Source organism: Macrosteles quadrilineatus, unplaced genomic scaffold (assembly GCF_028750875.1).
Source record: "Macrosteles quadrilineatus isolate MER2022 unplaced genomic scaffold, UCM_ALF_1.0 Scaffold_7__1_contigs__length_78375512, whole genome shotgun sequence".
Classification (NCBI taxonomy): Eukaryota; Metazoa; Arthropoda; class Insecta; order Hemiptera; family Cicadellidae; genus Macrosteles; species Macrosteles quadrilineatus.
Genome location: NW_026542600.1, coordinates 19,796,726 through 19,823,798, shown reverse-complemented (window position 1 = coordinate 19,823,798; position 27,073 = coordinate 19,796,726). Strand labels below are relative to the sequence as shown.

General features: G+C 33.1%; 1 protein-coding gene and 1 long non-coding RNA gene across 2 annotated transcripts in view; both read right to left on the bottom strand.

Moving 5' to 3' along the window:
• Positions 1 to 485: 485 nt before the first annotated feature.
• Positions 486 to 27,073, bottom strand: part of LOC128997888 (ubiquitin carboxyl-terminal hydrolase 32-like) — a 91,948-nt gene continuing 65,360 nt past the window's right edge. Inside the window, exons 25-33 of the mRNA XM_054423672.1 lie at positions 11,566 to 11,756; positions 10,018 to 10,104; positions 8,814 to 8,934; positions 7,650 to 7,841; positions 5,746 to 5,900; positions 4,809 to 4,861; positions 3,903 to 3,991; positions 2,910 to 3,002; positions 486 to 2,209 (exon numbers count right to left, since the gene is read on the bottom strand). Coding sequence (XP_054279647.1) covers positions 2,042 to 2,209; positions 2,910 to 3,002; positions 3,903 to 3,991; positions 4,809 to 4,861; positions 5,746 to 5,900; positions 7,650 to 7,841; positions 8,814 to 8,934; positions 10,018 to 10,104; positions 11,566 to 11,756 — 1,149 coding nt within the window. The 3' untranslated portion in view covers positions 486 to 2,041. The remainder of the gene's footprint in view (positions 2,210 to 2,909; positions 3,003 to 3,902; positions 3,992 to 4,808; positions 4,862 to 5,745; positions 5,901 to 7,649; positions 7,842 to 8,813; positions 8,935 to 10,017; positions 10,105 to 11,565; positions 11,757 to 27,073) is intronic.
• On the bottom strand, positions 19,314 to 21,879 carry LOC128997889 (uncharacterized). The gene is made up of 4 exons (XR_008491164.1): positions 21,820 to 21,879; positions 21,149 to 21,202; positions 19,667 to 19,732; positions 19,314 to 19,364 (listed from the first exon to the last, which is right to left on the bottom strand). It is a non-coding gene; the product is annotated as an uncharacterized LOC128997889 (long non-coding RNA).

Here is a 27,073-nt window from a genome sequence, read left to right as displayed (position 1 = left end):
CAAGTAATTTTACCTCATAAAATAATAATTGTAGGGAGAAATAAACAAAAGTAAATTGAGGATTTTGACTGAAAGCATTTGTAAAAAGTATTCAACCAAAAAATTGATACATTTTTTTTTTAAAGTATTCACATTATATCGAAACATTGGTGTAATATTTGTATTTTTGGTGAAATGATAACGGGACAATGAGGGTCTATACATATGTACAAATATAATGATAAGCTACTTTTAGCATCTGCCCATCCTCTAAATTTATGGTCCCAGGCACTGGTTTCACCATATCAAAATACATTAAAAGGTATTTTAATAAACATAAGAAAATAGATGGATTATACAAGGGCTATCCAGAAAGTAGATTACGTTTTTGTCTGTATCCGCTAGAGGCGGGGCTAGCGCGACCATCTTGGTGTTCGTTCGTTATGCAGCTCAGTCGACATCTAGCCGTGCTAGTAAGAGATTTCTGCTGAACTTCGTTGAGTTACTGTGACAGTTTAAAATGTCTGTGTTAATTGAAAATGCCGCGAACTGTGAAATGCGTGCAGTTGTAAGGTTTTTGACTGCAAAAAACTGTAAACCGATAGAAAACTATCGGCAACTTTGTGAAGTTTATGGGGAAAACATTATTATTGAAGGTGGAGTATGTCAGTGCGTCATTAAATTTAAAAATGGCCGAACTAACGTTTACGATGAAGAGCGAAGTGGAAGACCCATCATTGTGACTGCCAAACTTGTCGAAAAAGTCGATGCCGATGTCCGTAAAGCTCGAAAGTTCACAATAACAGAACTCTCTATGGGGTTTCCACAAATTTTGCGAAGTTTGTTGCACAAGATCATAACCAAAAAGCTTGGTTGCCAAACTGTAACCAAAGAGTCCATTCATTTTTTTTTTTTTTTGCACACACTTCACAGTTCACGGTATTTTAAATTAACACAGACATTTTAAACTGCCACAGTAATTCAACAGAGTACAGCAGAAACCTCTTACTAGCACGGCTAGATGCCGACTGAGCTGCATAACGAACTAACACCAAGATGGTTGCGCTAGCCCCGCCCCTAGCGGATACAGACAAAAACGTAATCTACTTTCTGGATAGCCCTTGTACAAACACAGAATTCATTACACATACAAAAGTGGCAGTATTAAGTTTTAAATAATGTAAGATACTTAAATTTGATTTTAGGAGGTGTCGGATGAAGCTTTCTAAAACCTTTCTAAAACCCCTCCCCCCCAAAAAAACCAAAATAGTTTGTGTCAACAGGATATAATTGGCAACTTGGCATATTTTAAAAGTTAGTTAAAAAATAGGTGGGCATTACTACTTTCCTAAAGAGGGCAATGCTATAGAGAAACAAAAGTTTAGTTTTTACTAAGCTAGGAATAACATAATTCAATTGAAAAATTGTACAAGATGGCACATAGCTGTGGGAAAGTAATTACGTTTTAAGTGATACAAACAAAGAGTATAAAACAGTTATACCTAGTTCCTAACAAAATATGACACACAAATGAAATGAAAGTGAAAATGTTGAAATCTCAGTCCAGACAGTAGCAGCTGTGGTGAAAGCTATAACTTAACTAAACATTATTTTTTTCCTACAAACTTTAAGGGCTAACTGATACGGGCCGATACATTTTATAACACAGCAATTTAAAGAATAAAAATAGCAAAATTTAATTTCAAATTTATTTCTCAACACATTTTTGAGACATAATTTTTTAACTTCACACTTTTTACTGAACTGTATCAATACATGACTTAAACTTTAGTAATTTATTGTTTTAATCGTTACATAAATAATTCAGTGTACAAATAACAACTGTATCCATTAAACACAAAAATTGAAACATAATTCAACAATTCATAAATTATTGAATAAATAACGAACTGATAACACCAACAAATTATATGATCATTAAAATATGAAAACAACAACTGCTTGAGATTGCTCGAAAGAACCCAGCTTCATAAAAATTTGCAAAGTATCTTACTTACAACAATCACAAATTAAATAATGACGAGAGAACAAAGTGTCTTGATTACATGAGTAAGCACGATTTCTTGAAGTCATTTTCAAAGTCTTCATCTAGTTCAGCTGTGTCAGGTGTCTGTCGACCTGTGATGTTAGGCATGTACCTCGACTCACAGATTCCCTTCCTCTCGTAGAAGAGCATGTACGCAGAACTAGTGTCCAAGTCCACAACTTCCTGCAGTCAGGAAAACAGACACTCTGTAGTACACTCAGTAGATTGTGATAAAGATAAAAACAATTGTTAACCAACCATACTAGTATCAGCACTATCTGTTAGTTGCACCATTAAATAGAATTGAATGCCTTACAAATAATTAATAGTGACAATGCACATTTAAAAAATACAACATCATAAGATTTTTCTGAATGAGGCAACTTGCTGATGTCCTGAACATGAAGATTAGCAAGATTTTACTGTAGTAGTTTTATCACTCATTAATCAGCACATTAAACAACCTTCCAGCTAAACCCTGGAATTCCATGGGTTATTCAGTGATTTATTCTCATGAACACAAATATGAAATGATTTTGAAATTTTTAAAGCTTTTGGTCATACCTAAATGTTTACCACACTAATAAGACCGGTCAACCAAAAGGCCATTTTAAGTAGTTCCTAGCTTGACTCTCAGAATTCAAACACAAGCTAAAATATCTCTCAATGGAAACTGTAAGGTTGGGTTGGTAAACATTATATTGCTTCAGACAACCTCTCTACGATTAAATTAACTATAGAGGTGACAATCAGTGGTCAAAACTTAAGAAGATGGTGGTGTAAGGAGCAAACAAAATCAATGAATTTAAGCTGGGAGGAAAAAAATTAAAACTAGGATTTAATCTGTAGTTCGAGTAATATTACTGATTTTGTAAGTACAAACCTTACAACTACTGTCGTTGTAGCAATACCACTTTCCATTTGGGTTCTGGGCGTAAGCCACGTAATGACCTCCACCAAGGATTCCAGAGTGGCTCTATAACAAATAATTTAACGTGAAATTTTAACAGTTTTTGTTGTTCATTTTTCTAAATTTATATTCACTACTAATCTCTAATGGGAAATCTCTAGTGAAAAAAAACTGTGTAAGTTAATGTTAATAACGCTAAATAAAAATAATGTTTAAGATTCAAAAAAGCTAAAACAGGGACATTGAGTTTGGAAATGATAACTCTTTACTTTTAAAGTTTTCCAAAAGAAGATTTGTTTACACTTCACGTCAATAGAATTTTTGTTTGTTTAAGAGGATTTACAGCCCTTAGAACAATGGTTTGTAAGATTTTAAAAAGGCAATTGACAAAGAATAAAAATTATTTGGTTTCTTTGCCAAATTAAATTCCCTGATTTGCAACATTTTGCTGCTGCTGATATGTCTGAAGAAGATATTTAGTGAAAAAAACAATCTAGCATTTCAACCATGGAGCAAAAGCTACAATGAATCAAGTTTGATGTTTCAGGATCAAAGCGGTACTCTGAGAACACTACAACACACACAAATTCTATCTCAGTTATCAATCATTTACACTGTGTACCGGTATGTCTAATGTTTGTAGTTTTCATGATTTTACAATTCATTTAGTGCAGCCAATCTTGATCTGTGATATTTATTTATAGCTACTGTGATATTACTGTATTCTGTGTATTAGTTTAAGAAGTCTGGAAAACTGAATTGAGATCCTTATGGTTAACTCTTGGGTGGAGATGATCAGAAATTAAATTAGAATATTATAGCATGCCATGTTGTCTTTTGTCAACTACAATGTAGCCAAGATTAGGATGTAGTTACTTATTTTTGATTAAATCAATCACAATATTGTGTTGTTTAAAGATGGAATAAATTACTATTATTGACACTAAAGATGATACATCAACTTACCGTGATGGCGTATAGGTTGTATCGTAGATCAAACGGATCTGCCTCTTCACTCAACAGATGCTGGTGGAAATCCTGCAGTGGATTCATCTCTTCTTGCAACAGAACATGCATTTATAATGGACATGAGATATAAAAGAGAAAATGAAAAAACAACACTTGTCTAAGGAATAAATTAATAAGAGACAGACATATGCACAAATAACTCACGTAAGAAAACTTTCACAATACTATTAACTTGATATTTTTCTTCTCCCAGGAAACTCCTTCGCATTGAACAAGTAGAAGCAGTAAAACACTGCCTTCTGCCCGTCAGAGGGGCAAAATATGTAATTTTGCTATACATGTTTATGTATTATCAATTGTTTGGGTAGTTGTCTGGACTCTCTTCTTAGGGTAACTTAGTTGTGCATCCATTCATTCTGCCTCAATGCTTTCCTGCTTAAATTTGTTGATCAAAGACTTTTTTGAGTAATATGTAAGTATAGTTAGCTTCTCTAAAAGCATGTTAAGATTCTTTTGTTTAATTTTTTTTGTTATTCCATAACTAAAATGAAAACCTACAAGGCCAATGTTAAAAATAAAAACAAAATCAACTAAAAATTTGAACAAAAACAATTATTCTTAAACAGAGCAAACCATAAATATTATTGTTATTCTATAAAAAAATATCATATTCCTGACAATTTAAAGGAAATTGTTGGAGCCATTGCTTTAATAATTCTGCAAACTAGCATACAAAACTTACTCGTATTAGAGTATATGAATATAAAAAAAAATTTAGAGGAAATGTTAGCAGGATTTGACGGACGTTTCAAGTGCCTTAAACAAGTTGTTACAGAAAACATTACCCAAACCATTACAGAAAAGTTGAAATGAGTAATTCACAAATAAAGAAGAAAAACCCACCAGATTCCACTGAGCTCTCTGAGGTAGTTGCCTTGGATTTGTCATCACTACTTCTGTAAAAAAAATGTATATATTATTTTTAAACTTAAATAAAAAAGTACAATTTAAGTTTCGACCACTAAAGCTTCAGTTAATGTTCAGTTTCTGATTTGAATAAGAATTTCAATTATTTATTAATACTTACTGAATGTACTGAACATATGTATGTTTAAGGACTTAAAATGTACATTTTCTTGCCTGCATCCATCAAAAACCTGTGTGTTTTAAAATTCAAACAAGTTTAAAAAACTACTTTAACCCAGGCTTGCCTATATAAACATGAAGAGTACTTTGGTTTAGAGTTTTAGTCATTTTAGTTGCCAGAGCCATCTTGATTGTTTTGTTTTTCTTTTGACGATTGTCATGAACTTTGTACATAGTTAATGTCAATAAATCATTTCATTTCATTTCATTACTTATTTAACACATTAATTTGACCTTTTATGCAACAGTGGTTTTAAACAAGTAATATATAGAGTTATCATAAGAGTGTAGAATAGTATATTAGAGCATGTATCATAAACCCGCATTGACAATAGACAATTTCTTTCTATTCTAGACAACTTCTTCACTTCGGCTACTACCCAGAAACAACCACAAGAAGCAGCAGCATTGGTATATTTTTAAATATAAGAAGAAACAATAACACTGGCTTATCATCAAATAAAAAAGAAAAAGAGCTAAAACTGTATATAATCCAGGTGGAATAGTTTCAATGTAGATATACTAAGCTAAAATCATCCTTTATAAGATATTCTTTATTCTTTCTCTTAGGTGGACGGACATAAAAATCACAGTTGATGCTACTATTTAAAATAATGTATTTATAATAATTTGGTTTCGTGAAGAAATATGTTAAAAGTCTTAAGTTGTTTAAGTTACAAAAATAAACACTTACTTTTGATCAAGAGAAGCCTTGTGTCTAATCACCGTTTCTCGGGGTATTGAAGCCAAATATGTAGTGGGTTCAAAGTTTTCAAACGGAAACTTGACAACTTTTTGAGATTTCACCCATTTTCCATTCACGTATTGAAATCTCTTCAAGTGAACAATCTAAAAAATACAGATGTTTGAACTTGTTTTAATAGCAATGATACGACTGGTACTGTACTTTGTTCAAAAAACTTTGGTGATTTTAGGGGAAGAAATCTATCCCCTCCACTTCTTGATCCTACCATTGAAACAGCTCAACAGCTGATATTTATCAGAACGTCAATCAGCTGCAACATACATTTAAACAAACAAAAAGTGGCAGGGGAACTTCCCCTCAAACTGCCTAAATAATGGAGTATACTTTCAGATAAGTATTTGAATAACATTTCTTAAATAGTAAGGTTATGGTCCCCACTACTATTTTGTTAACATCAGTATTAAGTTCACATTTCTTAGAACTTTTAAAATTAGAAATTTCAGACAGTATTTAATTTGTATTTTATTCTAAAGATTATTAAAATTGAGAGAGGAACCCAAAAAAACTACAAGAAATTGCCACAGGTAGTTAACAAGCTAAGGAAATCTAGAGTGCTAAATAATCAAGCAATTATTTAGGAGAGAGATGGATTTCAGTAGTTTGCCTTAGAGAATGGTAATGTATGGAGGGATAGACAAACAACATGAATACATTCTGCTAATATTTCAACCTACTGCATAAATATATCAGTGAGAAGAAGGAACATAAATTATCATATTGTTTTAGCGAATTTCCCTATAGGGAAGTAGCTATTACCGTAGGTGGCACGGTAAGACCTAGACCCTGGACCGATTTACTTTTTCATTTTGATGTCCCCAGAGGCCAAAAACACCATTCGTTCAAATTTTTATATATGTATATATATATATATATAGACTTATATATATATATATATATATATATATACACGTCCGTGAACGCGATAACTTGAGTAATTTTTGTCCGATTTTGATGAAATTTGGTTTAAAGGTGTAAAGCGGGATAAACTTGAATGAGTTCGCGAACCAGCACGATCGGACCATGGGAATGGGGCTTTTTGGGGGGTTTTATGGGGTAAAAATTGGTTTTTCTCACTTTTGACCCTCAAAACACAAAATTTCCCGATTTCTCTTTAGACCTTTTTAAAGAGCTTAAAAAAACAAATAATTTAGTATATAAAAGTATTTTTGTTCGATTATTAGTAACGGAGAAAATTAAAAAAATTGTAAATTTAAAATTCCCATGTTATTCTTATGGAGAATATTGTCAAATGTTGTGGTTTGCTTGTTTATGGATATATTTTGATCAAACTTGGCAAATTTATTTATTTTGTACTAAGCTATCAATATTTTACTCAAAAACACACTTTATTAGTTTCCTTGTAGAAGCAAACCTAGGTACTCGTTAAACCTAATGTTATTAAAATATATTTAACAATTCAGACAAATGGAAATTCGCTTAGTCGGCAGGTTTGCTGCGGCGGGGGTATTGTTTATTTGGGATAGTCTTTAAGCCACAAGGAACGTTTTTTTAGATAAGAAGGCTAAAAATTACTCAAGTTATCGTGTTCACGGACACACACACACACACACACACACACATATATATATACAATATACATTTATAAATACAAATTTGAACAAATGGTGTTTTTGGCTTCTGGGGACATTAAATCGGTCCTGAGCCTAGGTCTCACCGTGCCACCTACGGTAATAGTTACATTCCCTAAAGGGAAATTCGCTAAAACTTATTCAGGCAAAGTGAATATTTTGCGTGAATCGAAAAATAATGATTGTATGTTTCGAGAACTACTTTTAGGACCTAAAAAAATTCCTTAGATTTTGATGACTCACCAAGATGGGAGGTAGCCTCCAAATCTCTAGTTTCTTGCTGGCGAGTTGATGTTCTTTGCACTTCGAACAGTAGTACTTTTCTTCCTCTCCGAGATGTTCTTCTTTGGTAAAAGCTTCCAGACAATAGTCTAGGTTGATTGGTTCCAATTGTAGTTGTCTCACTGTCTGTACACTGTTGTGCTCCTCAACAACCTGGGAAAACAGAATCATCTCCATCATCAACCTTGTATATAAGGTAAAACCAGACTGGGGTTTTGGAAGTTTGCAAAGTTACCACCAGATTGTTTGAACGAATAATTTACAATTCATCACGAGGCTGGTTCTTTAACTTCTAAGGCTACAATGATCATCTTGTAAGGCACAATGGCCAGACAAAACGTTTTTTCAAAACGTTTTGTCAGAAAACAAAAATCAGTTTGCGGTAGTCTCAAAGGACAAAAAGCTGGAGGTAACATAAAATCGGTTAGTCCCCCGTAGATCAGTGTAGTGAAAACGCAGTGTGTGTGGGGTGTTTACAAAAATAGACGAGAAAGTGGCAGAAGTGGACGTAGCAATTATGTTGTGAACTTTATACAACTTGCCTAACAAAACGAAAGAAGTAAGCATTGTGTTCATCTCCAAACGAAAACGGAACATTGGAGAGTTATTGTGAAAAGAAAAATAACAATCATACTATGTAAAACATTCAATGTTCTTTTCCAAAATTATAAGCTCATGAAATGTTAAAAATTAACAACAATGCAATACACTTTTGGTACCTTGTTCTGTATAGCAAGTTGCAATCATCTTTCTGAAACTAAAGCTCTTCCATGTCATATTGCCCTTCAATCAAGCCACCCCTATCACAAGATATTTCCTACCACTATAACATATCATAGCACACAGATTAGCATTTTAGTTGTAGGCCTATATAAGATGTCATTTTGGTTATGTTCGCTTTTTTTAGGTAATTTTTTTTCCTTATCGGATGTTAGTGGTTTATATAAATACCAACAGTGAAATCAGCTGATATAGCGAGCGAGAATGAATAAAGCGGAAATGAGCTATTTTGGGTACTGTTTACAGGTGTGGCAATATCATCATTGTTATGCAGTGGTAGGAAATAGAAATACACTATACTTAAAAGAGAATAAAACTCTAACCAAGGATTGGAATTGTAGCTACCTTCTCTTGAGCAGTTTGGTAACGCAGATGTAAGGCAGTTGGGTCCCAGTCAATGGCCAGATAGTTACTTGAAAAGTTAAACTCCGTATCGCAGCACTGAATTCGACATCCGCGACAAAACCTGCAAAATATAAAATGCTGTCTTTACAAGATCAATGTTAGTTTCCACCACATAATGTTTTCAATTTTTTTATTTTAGTGTAATACAAGGATCCTAAAAAACGGTCCAAAAAATTGTCCAAAGGCATTACATTGTTTACAACCCTTTAACACCACAAAATGTTTCCGATTTCTTATTTTAATATAATACAAGGATTGTAAGAACGGGCCAACAGATATTCACGAACGCATTACAATGTTGAATACAACCCTTTAACCCTTTGCGGCTGAATGGCGAGTATAGGTCGCCGCCCGCCATTTTCCCGACTGCTCGAAAATGGCAACCTATACTCACAAAGAAAAAAAAATCAAAAAAGATTATTTTAGTAGTCGTATAGCGAGTATAGGTTTGCTGAAGCCATTTTCCCGACTGCTCGAATGGCAACCTATACTCGCCGAAAAATGAACAAAAATTCGACCTCAAAGGGTTAACAAACTGTTGAATGAAAAATTTCACCTCTGACTCAAAACTTTGAGAATAATTTAGGAACAAAGTAACTCGAGTTAGTTAAATGACAAGTTATATCGATTGCACTCATGACTGAACCAGAATAAGATAGAAGTTAGCATTGTGGACTAAGATGGACAGGTTTTATTTCTCAGATACCCATGTTATAGCTTCAGTTTTTCTCATTTATGACTGAGAAGCTGCGAGGTTGGAGAAGGTTATAGACTCGACACTAGACTCAGTTGGCATTTTTCATCGGGCTAATAATTTTGGATATTTTCTAACAGGATAGTTTTAAAAAGAAACAATATCGGGGTTTGGATTATTCCTTTAACTTTAAGACACTTGGACTCTTTTGAGACACTTTATGTTTGTAGTGTTTATTTTAACAAACGACATTGCATTACAAAAGCCAATAAAATATTATAACTGTCAATCTCAATTTACACAATTTTTGCAATAAATACAATCATATTCAAACTTATTTAATTAAAAGCATATTCAAAACATCATGGCCCATATTTAAATCACAATTTGACTGGAATATAGTTTCCTCCATTGTTTTTCATTAACTCATTGACCAGTGACCAGCCTTACCTGTACCAGGGACACCAGGCGCAAAGAAACCCATCTTTGTTCACTGCCTTGAGTACAAACGGGAACTCGTAACCTAGACTGTCATCACTGAAACAAACAAGGTTTGAATTATATGAAGATAATCATACAATGACTTATGTCAGAGCCTCCACTAATACAAGGCCGTGGCAAGACAAAGCGTCAACTGAGACAGCTGTAGAACACACTAAAACATATGGAGCATCAGTGTAATGCTAATGTTTACAGGTTTGTTATTACCATGGCAAAAGGCAGGGGAATGCAGTGCTGCCACATTGTTGGTTGCGGCCTTGAGTTAGAGGAGGCTGTACTTATGTACGGTACGGGGAAAATATTCATAGGATTACCATATGGTTGGCAGTTACGTGAAGTACTTGGTTTGGTGAAGTTTGATCTAACACTTGTGTCGCATCCTAAGAAGCAAAGTATAACTATTTGCTTTAATTATCACCACACTATTTGTTTCTTTACAATTGGTTGGTAGACGATGTAGAACACGGAGGTTGCCCAGGCTCGAGAGCACGTTTCCAGACCAGGAATGCACTTATCAATTGTCTGACTGTTAAAACCCAATACTTAAAAAAATTTCAGTCGTTATTTTAATATTAAAATTTTGTGTTTAAAATATACTTGTAAGCTGGATTTTATTTCTACATCTTACAGAATGCTCCAAGAATTTGGTGTAACAAAACAAAAATATCTCTCTTCTCAGCAGTATTTTGATGAAGCAAATGGGAACTAAGCTATGAATGATTAGTGATTACTAACAAAAAAGCTAGGTTATAATTTAAGAAAGAAGGTTATATTAAATAAAAACAAATTGGCTGATTAGGAATTCTTTTTAGAGTTAAGGGTTCCTCTAGCTTGTTTGAGAAATTTAGATTCCAAGGGCTAATAAATACAAAAAAGGTCATATAACAATAAAACAATTAATATTCAATAAGTAATGTTCAATTTAATAAATTAATATTGGGGGAGCGAGGTGGTCTAGTGGTAGAGCGTGGGACTTCGGTTCTTGAGGTCCCAGGTTCAAATCCTGCCATATCAACAATGGATTTTATCTAAACAATAATACCACAACCCCTAGGCCTAGCCTGAAGTAATGTGAAAAACAATCCCGGGCTAGTGCGTAATGTCCTAGGACAAAATAAATAATATAATAATATTCTATTTCTATTCAATATACTCAGGCCTGCGGTTTGCATGCAATGTATTATGGGCTTGTGAGATAATTGCGCCTCTCTCCACCTCCTTGCGCCCCTGGGCCCAGACCCACCCGGCCCATTTATGAAAGCGGCTTTGAATATACTCTCAGAAGAAATCCTATACTGTACTAAGAATGATTACCAGAAATATGTAAATTTTATGTTTTGAGGCCTTTTTAATCCATCTATTAGCTCCTAGACTCCCTTGTATTTTTCAAATAAGCTAGGTGAAATCTATCCCTTAAAACTATTAATAAAATAACTGGACAAATATCTTTAATGTTTATCCCCTTAGCTCCTTTGACTCGTTATGAGCCTTACTTACCAGTCCATGGCGTGGTTGGGAGGAGCAGTCTCGGAGGGAGGTAACGGAGAGACCAGTCTAGCCACCTGTAGCCATACTGCTTGGTACAAGTCTTGGTGTGTGGTGTTGTCACAGCAGGGAACTATCACAGGCAGACCAAACAGGCTGGGCTTGCTCTTCTGGGATGACACAAAGTAATTGTCTTGTTGAGTCTGCAAATATTACACAACATGATACTTTCAAATTCAAATTAAATTATTCATGACCATCGCGGACATATATATCATGACCAAACTTCCACCGGCTGCTCCCACACGTTGTCCAACAAGATTTTCAATCGTGGCCACTGTTTGATGTATTTGTGTTTTAAGTTTAGTACGACGAATCTTTACACCGTCCAGGTTGAAGAGGATTGAACACGCTTTATGTCCTGTAAACTGGAAATTAAGCCATCAAGGTCTTCGACACCATGTTAGTTTAAGTACATGAGACTGAAACATGAAACATACATGAAACATGTTTATGACATGAAACTACAAACATTTTAACTTAGGGAGACAAAGGGTAATATAACCTATTAATTAATAAATTATTTCTAAAGGGTGTCCCAATAAGAACGCCGGATATGAAATGTTAATGAACCATATATTTTCACGCTAAATTTACAATATGAAACATGAATCTTAAAGCATAGTATCTCCGATTAGTAATAGCATATTATGTCTCGTAAGTGTCCACCTGCTGCCTGCTGACAAGCCCGACATCTCTTGACAAAGTTTTCCATCACTTTTTCACACACTTCCTGTTGAATGACAAGATCAATTTCCTCCTTCAGGTCTTGGATTGCTTGAGGATTATTGGCGAAAACAAGTGACTTTAAATATCCCCAAAGAAAGTAGTCACACGGTGTTAAATCGCACGATCTTGCTTAGATGGCGATGCAGCGATGTGTGCTTCATCGCTGAACAGCAAAGTTTTTTGTTATTTTCATATTGATTGCCAACCGTTTACGGCCGTTTACGGGATCTCTTGGCTTGATCTCTTGTGCGAGTTGAATTTTGTAAGGGCCCATGTGAAGGTCTTTTACGAAAATTCTTTGTACTGTGCTCCGAGCTAGGCCTAACTGCTGACTACGCCGACGAATCGATGTTCTTGCGTTGTCTTCTACACTATCATGTACAGCCTCAATATTTTCAAGGGCGACCTGCCCGACTGCGCAATGGTCTTTTAATGTCCAAAACTGAGCATATTTTTTCGAACTTAGAAATTGATCCGGACAGATGACTCATTTGGTGCATTGTCCCGGCCGAAAATAACGCGCAGCTACCGCACCGTTTCAGCGAAACGTTCCCCGTACTTGTAGTGCACTTTAACTATGACCAAGCGTTGATCCGTCGTGTAGCGATTCATGACTACAAATGGGACCTAATACTGATAACATAGCTGATAATTTGGGAATTCCTATCGAAATACATATAAGGATAAGACAATCTTGAAATCCGGCGTTCTTACTGGGACACCCTTTAGTATAACAATGGCTTGGTCTCACCAGGTTTACAAAATTTGTTGGCAAGGTATTAGTTTACTATATTTTAAAATTTCCCATGAATCAAATTAAGTTGTCAAACCAAAACTGAATCATGGCAAGTTTTAATCCCAACCAGGACCCACACTGGCAGGCACTTTCAAAAACAGATTATTTGGTAACAAAACTTGCGTCTTATTCTAAGTAACAAAGAAATTGCCTTAGAGACAAACTACATTATACATAGAAGTTTGCTGTCAACACTTGGCTTTGTTTCCTGCCCTTGAGGATTCTCATCCATGGTTACCTGTAAATTGTTTTTATGCCAGTGTAAAATAAATAGGAAAATAATGGATCAAGGAATAAATAGGTAGAGAGGAAAAAACCTTCAAATTATGGTAAAAGAAGGAAGATTAGTAAAAGATTTTTATGTTAGTGTACTATATTTTAAAATTTTCCACAAATAAAATTAAGTTGTCAAACCCAAAACTGAATCATGGCAAGTTTTAATCCTAACCAGGATCCAAACTGGCAGGCACTTTCAAAAACAGATTATTTGGTAGCAAAATATGTGTCTTATTCTAAGTAACAAAGAAATTGCCTTATAGACAAACTACATTATACATACAAGATTGCTGTCAACACTTGGCTCTGTTTCCTGCTCTTGGGGATTCTCATCCATGGTTACCTGTAAATTGTTGTTATGGCAGTGTAAAATTAACAGGAAAATTATGGATAAAGGAATATATAGGGCCTAGGTAGAGAGGGGAAAACCCTCAAATCATGGTGAAAGAAGGAGGATTATTTAAAGATGTTTCAAAGTCAAAGTCAAAACATATTTTATTTGTTGTTTTGTAATGAAAGTACATTGAACATGCCTCATTTCTTAAAACTAATCCTTATAATATAACTACCTAATACAATTTATGTCAATAAGTACAATAATGTTAAAAACACCATCATTTCTGTTTGCAAATGTTCAATTTAGGGTTGTTAGTTATTTTAAAACTCTAGTGAGTGTAATGCTCTCTCAACTAGGTGATCCCCTTTTGAGGGTCAATTTAGGGTTAATGTAGCATAGTATTTTTCGTTGATAACGGGAGGAGTTTACCCACCTCCAGAAACGTTGTGTAGTTTTAAACACGAGACACGTTGAAATAGTCCAATTTAATATAGAACATATTAAAAAAAACGAACGCCATTATGAATTTTAAAAACTCTGTAGTTTTTTAATGTTTCCAAATTTTTTTAGTGTTTAAGTTAGTTTACCATAAATTTAAAATTTTCCATGAATCAAATGAGGTTGTCAAACCCATAACTGAATAATGAAAATATTTAATACTAACTTAAGCTGGCAGGCACTTTAAAAAACTGATTATTTGGTAGCAAAATGTGTGTCTTATTCTAAGTAACAAAGAAATGCCTTGTAAACAAACTACATTTTACATAGGTACAAGTTTGCTGTCAACAATTTGTTATGTTTCTTGCTAATTTGGATTGTCATCAGTGGTTTCCTGTGACTTGTTATGACAACGTCAAATTAATATAGGAAAAACATAATGAGACAAAGTATGCATATGTAGATAGGAAAACCCTTCAAATTATGATAATATAAGGATGCTTGGATCAGGTTTTTTAGGTTGATTTATCATATTTTTATATTTGTCACAAATCAAATAAAATGTTCAAACCTGTAACTGAACATGCAAATCAGTAATCCTAACCAGGACCACAACTGATGGCAGGTACTTTCAAAAACAGAATATTTGGTAGCAAAATATGTGTCTTATTCTAGGTAACAAAGAAATTACCTTAGATACAAACTACATTATACATACAAGATTGCTGTCAACACTTGGTTCTGGTTCTTCTTTGATCAGTTGCTCAACAATAGAATCCTGTAAAGTGTTGTTTTGGCAAAGTCAAATTGATAGGAAAATTATGGATATGTATAGGTATATATAGGTAGATAAGGAAAACCCTTCAAGTATGTTAAAAGCAGGGAGATTAGTTCAAGTTGGTCTACCATATTTTTTAATTTATCACAAATCAAATGAAGTTTTCAAACCAAACTCATAACTGGATCAAAACAATTTTTAATTCTAACCAGGACCCAACTTGCAGCACTTTCCAAAAACAGATTATTTGGTAACAAAATGTGCATCTTATTCTAAGTAACAAAGTAATAGACTTATAAACAAACTATATTACCCAGGCAAAATCGAATTCATCACTATCTTCTTTCTCTCTCTTTTTTGGATTTTTCTCGATTCCCTGTAAATTTTTGTAATGACAATGTCAAATGAATATGGAAAAATGGAACAAGGTGTATATAGGTAGGTAGGGAAAACCTTCAAATTAAGAAGTTAATAGAAGATTATTTTAAGTTGTCCATGTTAGTTTAGAATATTTCTTTTTTATTTCCCAAGAATCAAATGAAGTAGTCAAACCCATAACTGAATTATGTCTATTTATAACTAATTAATTATTTCATTAGTTAACCAAGACCCAAAATGGCAGGCGATTAAAAAAAAAGATCATTTGGTAGCAAAATGTGTGTCTTATTCTAAGTAACAAATAAAGAGTAATAGCCTTGGAGACAAACTACATTATACATACAAGATTGCTGTCAACACTCAGTTTGGTTTCTTCCTCTTTTGGCTGCTCATCAGTAAAATCCTGTAAATTGTTGTTAGGGCAAAGTCAAATTGATAGGAAAGTGATGGATCAAGGTATATAAAGGTACATAAGGAAAGACCTACAAGTATATTAAAAGCAGGGTGATTAGTTCAAGTTGGTCTACCATATTTTATAATTTTCAAGAATCAAATGAAGTTTTCTAACCCATAACTGGATCAAGACAATTTTTAATTCTAACTAGGACACAACTGGCAGCACTTTCAAAAACAGATTATTTGGTAACAAAATGTGCATCTTATTCTAAGTAACAAAGTAATAGACTTATAAACAAACTTTATTACCCATGAAAAATTGAAGTGATCACTATCTTCTTTCTCTCTCTTTTTTGGATTTTTCTCGATTCCCTGCAAATGTTTGCAATGACAATGTCAAATGAATAGGGAAAAATGGAACAACGTATATATAGGTAGGAAGGGAAAACCTTCAAATTAAGAAGTTAATAGAAGGAAGATTATTTTAAGTTGTTTTTTTATGCATATTTCGAAGTTGTCAAACCCATAACTGAATTATGACTATTTATAATCAATTTTAACTAATACCCAAACTGGCAGGCACTTTCAAAAAAAAATTATTTGGTAGCAAAATATGTCTTATTTTAAGTAACAAATAAAGAGTAATCGCCTTAGAGACAAACTACATTATCCATACAAGATTGCTGTCAACACTTGGTTTTGTTTCTTCTATTTTCAGTTGCTCAACAATGAAATCCCGTAAATTGTTGATATTGGCAAAGTCAAATTGATAGGAAAATGGTAGATCAAGGTACAGTATATATAGGTAGACAAGGAAAACCCTTTAAGGGGAGACTGTACCTTTTCTGGTTCAATGCTTTTTAAATGGATATTCTCTACAAGTTCAAGTACATATAGCACTAAAACTACTAAACGTATCATACTGATTTTTTGCACACTTAATTATCACATCCATATCTTTATGTTAAACCACTTTTTAAAGAAATATATAAATATAAAAATTATTTTCAATCATTCAAAAAATACAAATTTGTATGCGATATTATAAAAATAAAATTAATTTTTTTTTAAATGAAAATGTATAACTAATCAATATATGATTGGTTTAATGTACTCACCAAGTACCCAGACTAATGAATGCAAAATTTTAAGTCTCTATGTATTACAGATTTTGAACTATGTGTACCTAAAGATAAAAAAACAAACTTTCGGAAAAACACACTTAAAGCTTTGCGGCACACACTCAAAGCCATAAGAATAGTGTGGCCGAAACCTTGGTAGAGTTAGCTTTGTTTATTTATTGTTATCATAAGAAGCTTTCTAATATTCTAAGTATTATATATTTTCTTAATCAGGAAGAAACGGAGATTAATTTTAGACGAAAAAGAATAATTTAATTTTTTAAGGCATAAAAGGTTCAGTCTCCCCTTAAGTATGTTAAAAGCAGGAATATTAGTTCAAGTTGGTCTACCATATTTTATAATTTAACACAAATCAAATGAAGTTTTCAAACCCATAACTGGATCAAAACAATTTTTAATTCTAACCAGGACCCAACTTGCAGCACTTTCCAAAAACAGATTATTTGGTAACAAAATGTGCATCTTATTCTAAGTAAAAAAGTAATAGACTTATAAACAAACTAAATTACCCATGCAAACTTGAAGTCATCACTATCTTTGTTTTCTCTCTTATTTGGATTTTTCCCAATGATTCCCTGTAAATTTTTGTAATGGCATTATCAAATGAAAATGGAAAAATGGAACAAGGTGTATAGGTAGGAAGGGTAAACCCTGAAGTTATGAAGTTAATAGAAGGAAGATTAGTTCAAGTTGTTCATGTTTGTTTAGCATATTTCTTTTTTATTTTCCAAGAATCAAATGAAGTTGTCAAACCCATAATTTAATATGACTATTTATAATCAATTTTAACTAATACCCAAACTGGCAGGCACTTTAAAAAAAGATTATTTGATATATGTGTGTCTTATTCTAAGTAACAAATAAAGAGTAATCGCCTTAGAGACAAACTACATTATTCATACAAGATTGCTGTCAACACTTGGTTTTGTTTCTTCTATTTTCAGTTGCTCAACAATGAAATCCCGTAAATTGTTGTTATTGGCAAAGTCAAATTGATAGGAAAATGGTAGATCAAGGTACAGTATATATAGGTAGACAAGGAAAACCCTTTAAGTATGTTAAAAGCAGGGAGATAAGTTCAAGTTGGTCTACCATATTTTATCATTTTCAAGAATCAAATTAAGTTTTCAAACCCATAACTGGATCAAAACAATTTTTAATTCTAACCAGGACGCAACTTGCAGCACTTTCCAAAAACAGATTATTTGGTAACAAAATGTGCATCTTATTCTGAGTAACAAAGTAATAGACTTATAAACAAACTATATTACCCATGAAACATTGAAGTCATCACTATATTCGTTTTCTTTCGTATTTGGATTTTTCTCAATGATTCCCTGTAAATTTTTGTAATGGCAATATCAAATGAATATGGAAAAATGGAACAAGGTGTATATAGGTAGGAAGGGAAAACCCTGAAGTTAAGAAGTTAATGGAAGGAGGATTAGTTCAAGTTGTTTATGTTTGTTTAGCATATTTCTTTTTTATTTTCCAAGAATCAAATGAAGTTGTCAAACCCATAATTTAATATGACTACTTATAATTCATTTTAACCAAGACCCAAAATGGTAGGCAACTTCAAAAAAAGATTATTTGGTAGCAAAATATGTGTGTCTTATTCTAAGTAACAAAGAAATCACCTTAGAGACTAACTACATTATACATACAAGATTGTTCTCAACACTCAGTTTTCTGTCTTCCTTTTTTGGCTGCTCATCATTAAAATCCTGTAAATTGTTGTTAGGGCAAAGTCAAATTAATAGGAAAATGATGGATTAAGGTATATAAAGGTACATAAAGAAAGACCTACAAGTATGTTAAAAGCAGGGTGATAAGTTCAAGTTGGTCTACCATATTTTATAATTTTCAAGAATCAAATTAAGTTTTCAAACCCATAACTGGATCAAAACAATTTTTAATTCTAACCAGGACGCAACTGGCAGCACTTTCAAAACAGATTATTTGGTAACAAAATGTGCATCTTATTTTGAGTAACAAAGTAATAGACTTATAAACAAATTATATTACCCAGGCAAAATTGAAGTGATCACTATCTTCGTTTTCTTTCTTATTTGGATTTTTCTCAATGATTCCCTGTAAATTTTTGTAATGGCAATGTCAAATGAATATGGAAAAATGGAACAAGGTGTAAAGGTAGGAAGGGAAAACCCTGAAGTTAAGAAGTTAATAGAAGGAAGATTAGTTCAAGTTGTTCATGTTTGTTTAGCATATTTCTTTTTTATTTTAAAGAATCAAATGAAGTTGTCAAACCCATAATTTAATATGACTACTTATAATTCATTTTAACCAAGACCCAAAATGGTAGGCAACTTCAAAAAAAGATTATTTGGTAGCAAAATATGTGTGTCTTATTCTAAGTAACAAAGAAATCGCCTTAGAGACAAACTACATTATACATACAAGATTGCTCTCAACACTCAGTTTGGTTTCTTCCTCTTTTGGCGGCTCATCAGTAAAATCCTGTAAATTGTTGTTAGGGCAAAGTCAAATTGATAGGAAAGTGATGGATCAAGGTATATAAAGGTACATAAGGAAAGACCTACAAGTATGTTAAAAGCAGGGTGATTAGTTCAAGTTGGTCTACCATATTTTATAATTTTCAAGAATCAAATGAAGTTTTCAAACCCATAACTAGATCAAAACAAATTTTAATTCTAACTAGGACACAACTGGCAGCACTTTCAAAAACAGATTATTTGGTAACAAAATGTGCACCTTATTCTACGTAACAAAGTAATAGACTTATAAACAAACTATATTACCCATGAAAAATTGAAGTGATCACTATCTTCGTTTTCTCTCTTATTTGCATTTTTCTCAATGATTCCCTGTAAATGTTTGCAATGACAATGTCAAATGAATGGAGAAAAATGGAACAAGGTGTATAGGTAGGAAGGGAAAACCCTGAAGTTAAGAAGTTAATAGAAGGAAGATTAGTTCAAGTTGTTCATGTTAGTTTGGAATATTTCTTTTTTATTTTCCAAGAATCAAATGAAGTTGTCAAACCCATAACTGAATTTTGTCTATTTATAATTAATTTTAACCGAGACCCAAACTGGCAGGCACCTTCAAAAAAAGATTATTTGGTTGCAAAATGTGTGTCTTATTCTAAGCATCAAAGAAATTGCCTTGGTTACAAACTGCATTATACATACAAGTTTGCTGACAACATTTTGATCAGTTTCTTCCTCATTTGGTTCCTCCTCAATCGTACCCTGTTAATTGTTGTTTTGGCAGTGCCAAATGAATAGGACAAAAATGGAACAAGGTAAATAAGGAAAACCTTAAAAATATGTCAGAAGAAGGAATATTAGTTCAAGTTTTTTTTTTATTATTTTACTATATTTGCATATTTTTAAATTTGTCACAAATCAGTAGTCATGAATGGAAAGGATTTAATAACTTTAATGAGACATGTTAGTGAGGTAGTATTTGTTGTTGTGAGTTGAGGGGGAATGAAGAGAGAGAGAGAGAGAGAGAAAGGGAAAAGGGGAGAGAGAGAAAAGATAGAGGGGGATATAGAGAGAGGATGAAAGAGAGTGATTGTTTAGGGTGGGGGGCATATGATTGTAGTGGTGATTGATGATTGTTCTTGTTGATTGGGGGGGGGGGTATGTTTGTTCGGGTTCGTTGTACATTTAACAGTACTGTATTTATACATGATAGTATGTTTTTATAATTTCAATTTGTTAAATTAAAAGATTTGGGTAAATTCTTCAATTGTATTGTAGCTATTGTCTTGTACCCGTATGTTTTACTTCTTCATGTAGAAAATTCTAGAATAGGATTATTAGGACATGTATCCTTGAATAGTCCTAGATCAAGGTAAGTTGTTGTTGTGTCATCTTACATATACAAATATACATACAAGTTTGGTGTCAACACTTGGTTTCGTCTCGTGCTCTTTGGGATTCTGCTCAATGGTATCCTGTAAATTGCTGTTATGACAGTTTCAAATGAAAAGGAAAAATGGAACAAAGAATATGTAGGTAGGTAGGGAAAATCTACAAGGTAAGCTTAGAAAAGGAAGATTAGTTCAAGTTTTTCACGTTAGTTTACCATATTATTTTTGATTTCCATGAATCAAATGAAGTTGTCAAACCCAAAACTGAATCATGACAATTTTAATTCTAACCAAGACCCAAACTGGCAGACACTTTCAAAATCAGATTATTTGGTAGCAAAATGTGCCTTATTCTAAGTAAAAAAGAAATTGCCTTATAGACAAACTACATTATACGTACAAATTTGCTGTCAATGCTTGTTCCTTGCTCATTGATATTCACCACAGAGAGATCCTGTAAATTGTAGTTATGGCAATGTTAAATTAAAAGGAAGAAATGGATCAAGGAATATATAGGTAGATAGGGATGAAGGAAGGAAGATTAGTTCAGCATATTTTAAATTTGCCACAAATCAAACATTTAACTGAATCATGACAATTTTGAATTTTATATAACCAAGAACCAAAATAATCAACCCTGAGTAAGGTCGATCAAACTGTACATTTTACGACTATCTTGAAAAGAACTTAGGTTAGTTTGAACTAGGTAATTCATAATACTCTTTGGTAGTATAAAATGGGTTGTTGAATATACATATCCCTATGGAAGAAAAGAGTAAAAAAAAATCATCAAACTAAAAGAACTTGACTATTATTTTTTAAATTATTTGTTAAAACTGATTAGCTGACAAAACATTGTACCATTTTGCGGTGGAAGGTGATGATGAAGCCATATTAAAAGTCAGAGAATTATAATTAAGATTTTAAAGGTTTTTAAAGTACACAATTGTTTTTTTATTGATTGGTTCTAAGACTGCTTGTGACAGGAACTTATCTAATACAGAGTATTTGTTAGCAAAATTGGCGGTTTATCCTAAGTAATGCATTGTAAACAAACTAGATTATACGTACAAGTACAAGTTTGTTTTTGTTCTTAACCTTCAGTTTGGGTTCAGATTCAGGTTCTTTAGGATTTTCCTCGGGTTTAGGATTTTCCTCGGGTTTAGGATTTTCCTCGGGTACCTGTAATTGGTGTTATGGCAGTTTCAATTAAATGAAAAAATGTAACAAGGTATATATGTTAACCCTTTCGGTGCTCTGGAACGATATATTGTTTGTCTTTTACCCGCAGACTGCTATGGAACTATATATCGTTGTTGGGAGTTTTTTTTACGGTGTTATTTATTAATACTATTTACGTTATTTGCGGCAAATGAAAGATGAATAAATGTTTTTTTAGAGAAATATGAATTATCATTTTGCACTTTATATAGTATTATATGTGTGTGTGCGTGTATTTATATGTATGTATATATGTATGTATGCATATGTGTGTATATATTTGTTTTAAGTGTAAATGTAACTTTGCTGTGTTGCCAACCTGGCCGACGGCCCTTCCGGCCAATGCCTAAAGTGTTTCTTTTGGCAGATGCCCTGCATGGTATCTGGAAATGTAAATAAAAGCAGCAATAAAACACTTTTTCATTTCATTTCACTTTATATAGTATACTTTTAACCATGATGGCTTCGAAATGCAAGAGGCAGTGGCATCTGCTGTGGCTGTTAGGTGTGCAATAAAAAAGAACGGCTGTTATTTGTCTGTGATTTGTTTAAGTGATGGTATTTCAGTGTTTTATTATGATTATTATTGCTATTTAGTGTTGATTATCAATTATCAATAACTTTCATTGAGAGTAAAAATAAACTTACCGGTAATAATTCACGTGTAAGTTAAAATACTTTGGCATATTTTGCAAGGGAATCTGAACTAAACATAAACAACAGTGACAATGAAAACGTTAATGATGTTAGTTGTGGACTCTAGCTCTAAAGAAGATAGTGATGACAGTGTATCCATAGTGGATGATATGGGTGCAGATCCCACTTTTGATCTTGATGTTCCTAGCACATCATCAGGATTCTCCCAAAGACGTTTACATTTACCATTTCTATCCAGAACTGGGCCTAGGCCCTATGATGATATGTCTGAGGAAGAAGTTGTACTTAGATAATTTTTTACATATATTCCTCTTGTTAGAGATCAGTACAATAATCAAACATTTGTCACTTGGATTGTAAGAATGGACAGAGTTGGCGTTCCTAAACAACTGAAAGGAAAATATTGCGTTGGTCAAAACAAAAGACATAGTCAGGAAAGGTCCTATTTTAATGATAGTCTTTAGAGAAAAGCCAACAAACCAAAAACAATTTATCCTAATATAAAGTGATTACCAAGCCAAACAATATATGCTACTCAATATAGAAGTGGCAAAGTTTTGATAAGAAATAAAACACAAATTCAATTCCAATATAACAGAGTAATGATGAGGAAGGGAGCACTGATTCACCTGATCAAATGCTCTATGTACATGGACAAGAGCATAGAGCATGCCTAAAATAAAAATGTTATTGGGCGCATGGTTCTCAACTCCTACATTTTGTTGAACCCCACCCAAGGCAAACTGGAAAGAGCTGACTGCATGAAAGACATTATAGAGAAGTTATCAAATGAGTGGCTGGCTACCAAATATGTTCCCGATGATGTTCGTGATAGTGGAGATGGTCCACAAAATAGAGGAGATGGTCCCCAAGATGGATTTGGCCTTAGAAAGCTGCGAGAAAGAAAAGAGAAACTTCGTAAAGACTGCTCTTGAATTAATAATCCAGAAGGTAAAAAAACTTGTTCGCGTACAGAATGTGCTCGGTGTGACGCAGAGGTACACCTGGAGTGCCTGATAAAACATGTGTGCCACTAAAAATGTAAAAACTATTTGTAAATGGTGTAAATATATTCTGAAATTTAAATTTAGGCCTATAGATAAAGACATAGATTTTGCCATATAAATAGACAATTTTCATCTGTGCCAGAGAGTATTTTGTGATTCCCAAGCAACAACACAAATACGTAAGTACATTTAAATTTTTTGTAACTTTTGTGAAAATATATCAATTTAATAGAAATTTTCTGGATTTATTGACATGGGAAATGATACATTCGGTATCCCTGTTTTTATTATTTTTATTTTAGAATGTTGAAATGCCTCAAAGTCAATGTTTTAATAATTTACATATAGCCTAAAAAAACATATACTTACATACATATAATCATTAGTTTGAAATTGTATTCAAACATATATATATATATATTTAGTTAGATCATTTTGTATTCAACAAGCAAAAACAAATTTCAGACAAATATCTTGATTTATAAGGGAGTTATGGTTTTTTTTTATAAACATCAACAAAATTCCCATTATTGCCTTAGCAGTCTAGGGGTGCAATTATTAAAATATGCTGGCAGTTTTTGAAAATCATCAAAAATAATCATTAGCACCGAAAGGGTTAATAGTAAAAATGTTTAAAGTATGCTAAAAGAAAGAAGAACAGTTCACGTTTTTGACATTGTTTTACCAAATTTTTTAATTTGTCACAAATCAAATATAGTTATAATCAAATCCTTATACAACTAATCACGGCAATTTTAAATTTTAACCATGACCCAAACTGAACTGACCCTGTTTGTATATTTTACAAGTTTAGTGAAATCAACACAACATGTAATCAAATGTTGTATAAAAACATCATATTAAATGTTTTCACAAGGTATGGTAAAATGAGTTTGTTACTTAAATAACAAACTTAGAATAAGGCATGGGATTACTAATTTTAAACTGCTGTTGTGAACGATAGCATTGTGTCAACATTTTTTATGACTACTAAAATTATTACACAATGATTTTCTTAAAATTTGTCATGGATGATGAAATGGCTGTAAATAGTGACCGGAGCCATTTAATGTTTAAATCCATTAGCAAGACCCGGTAGGTAGTACCACATACAATAAAAGGCTGCGTGTACAAAGGTAAACCAAAATAAGAGTATTTTTTAATCTAGTATATAAAATAAAAACTTTTAATACTTTTATTAATCCAAGAGAAAAGTAATTAGAAAAAGATATTTATCAGTAGCTGCAGATTTATGATGATACATAAAAGTCACATTTCTGTTTTAATTAGGTAGGCCTAAGTATTGTCTTTTACAATTATTGTGGGAATAAATAACTAATCTCTAAAACAAGAAAACATTTTTGTTTGGTAACAAATATTTACTGTACTACAGTGCTATCTTTCCTTCCTATGAAATTTCAATTTTAGTAGATTAAAATTGATTGATACAAATATATTGTATTGTAAACATTGTGTGATGTTTTGTTTGTGTTTAAGGGGAGCCTCAGAAATTACATATAGTCCTGACCGTTGTACTTGCTTCCTCTTCACCAGTACTGTACTTAAGACTGAGGGTTCGTCAGGGTGCTTTTGGTGTTGTAAAAGGCGGGTCAGGTTAGGTTAGGTCTAGGTAGGTCTAGGACTAGGTTAGGTCATACTATTCTTTGATGGTTTACAAAATAGGATGTAAAATATAGATAGATGTAGAAGAAAATGGTTAAACCAAACAAACAAAATTTAACATAATTGGTTGAAATTATAAAAAAAGTAGACTTAATACTTTACCATTTTGCGGTGGTAGACGATGATATATGGGAATTTTTCCTTGATGGTTCTCCTTCTTTTTTTCTGTAAATTGTTGTTAAGGTAGTGTCAACTGAGTAAAAAAATGGAACAAGGCATATACAGGTGGATAGGTAAAATCCTTCAAAGTATGCTGAAAGAAGGAAGTTAGTGCATGTCTTTGACAATAGTTTACCATATTTTTAAATTTGCCATAAATCAAATAAAACTATATCAAACTCTTATGCAACTAATCATGCCCCATGAATTGACCCTGATACTGACAATCAAACTGTACAATTTATTCAGCATTGCCTCCAGGATTGATTTATGACAAAATAAATAAGTTTACGTACCTTACGTCGTCAAATCCTTTTGTAGTCTCGGGCGACTAGTTTCGAAACAACTATTTATTTTGTCAAACTCTACACTTTAAAAGTTTAGTGAAAAAAACTCAACATCATAAACATTAAACAAAAGCATTATTAGAAGACAGACTTATGAATTTGTCTGTTACTTAAGTGACTTAAGAATAAGATCATTTGGGATAGCCAAGCATTGGACTACTGTTATGAACTATAAAGCTTTGGCAAAATTTCAAAATGACTACAGTAGTTATGGTCGTTTTTAAGTCTTAAGTCACAGACATTGGCCACTAAATTATTGGTCACATCACTCAATTTGCCAATATAATGCAAAGAGTGCCTAATCAGGTATCAATATTATCTATTTTTTATGCATTGATAAATGAGTTTCGTCTGCAAGATGGCGGGTGGTGAGTCTGAAAGTATTTGTAGCTCGTGCGATAAACTAGTCCAGAATCGTCATAACGCAGTGAAGTGTTATGGGTGGTGTAAAAAATGGTGGCATATCGCCTGTGCTAGCATTTCAAAAACCAATTTCGATCATTTTAAGTGTATTTTTCAAATGAAAGGAATAAATTGGTACTGCCAATCGTGTTCAGAACGAGTTGCGATCATACTGGCGAACGACTCCGTGAACAACTCGGGATTCGGAACTGATGAGTCGTCTAAGAACTGCCCACAGAACGCTTCGGATCTGACTCAAATCATTAAGGAGCTGAACGAGATAAGGAAAAGTAACTTGTCTATGTCTGAAGGGCTCACTAGACTAGAAAGTGAGAGCGAAATTATTAGATCTAAATTAAATCAAGTTTTGAGTGATACTTGCCAACCTACCAAGACTCTTGCGACAGAACCATCTCTCCAGAACAACTCCCGTTCAACCAGTTCCAAGCAGACGAATCAAGATCGGGAAGATGGTTCCTCTACCATAAATGTTATGATGACGCCGGTTGATAACCCCAAGAAAGCAGATTTTGACCGTGAACCATTACCCTGTGTTTGGAATATTGAGAAGACGTCTGTGAATGGAAATAACGTAATATCCAGTGACTCTTTCCCCGAAGTGAGTGCTTCTAACTCCATCAGAAACCCATGGAGGACAGTTAGGCACAAGAAGAGAACTACCGTGCAAAATAGGTCTAATCCTAACCTAGAAAATGGAAGGCCAGAACTAACGAATCAAGAAACTGTTAGGCCTACTAAACCTAAAGGAAATGGCAGGCCCACCCGGAAAGTATTAACTGGCACTGGTAAGTTGACAAACAGTAATGACAGTTCTAACCTGAAGGCAGT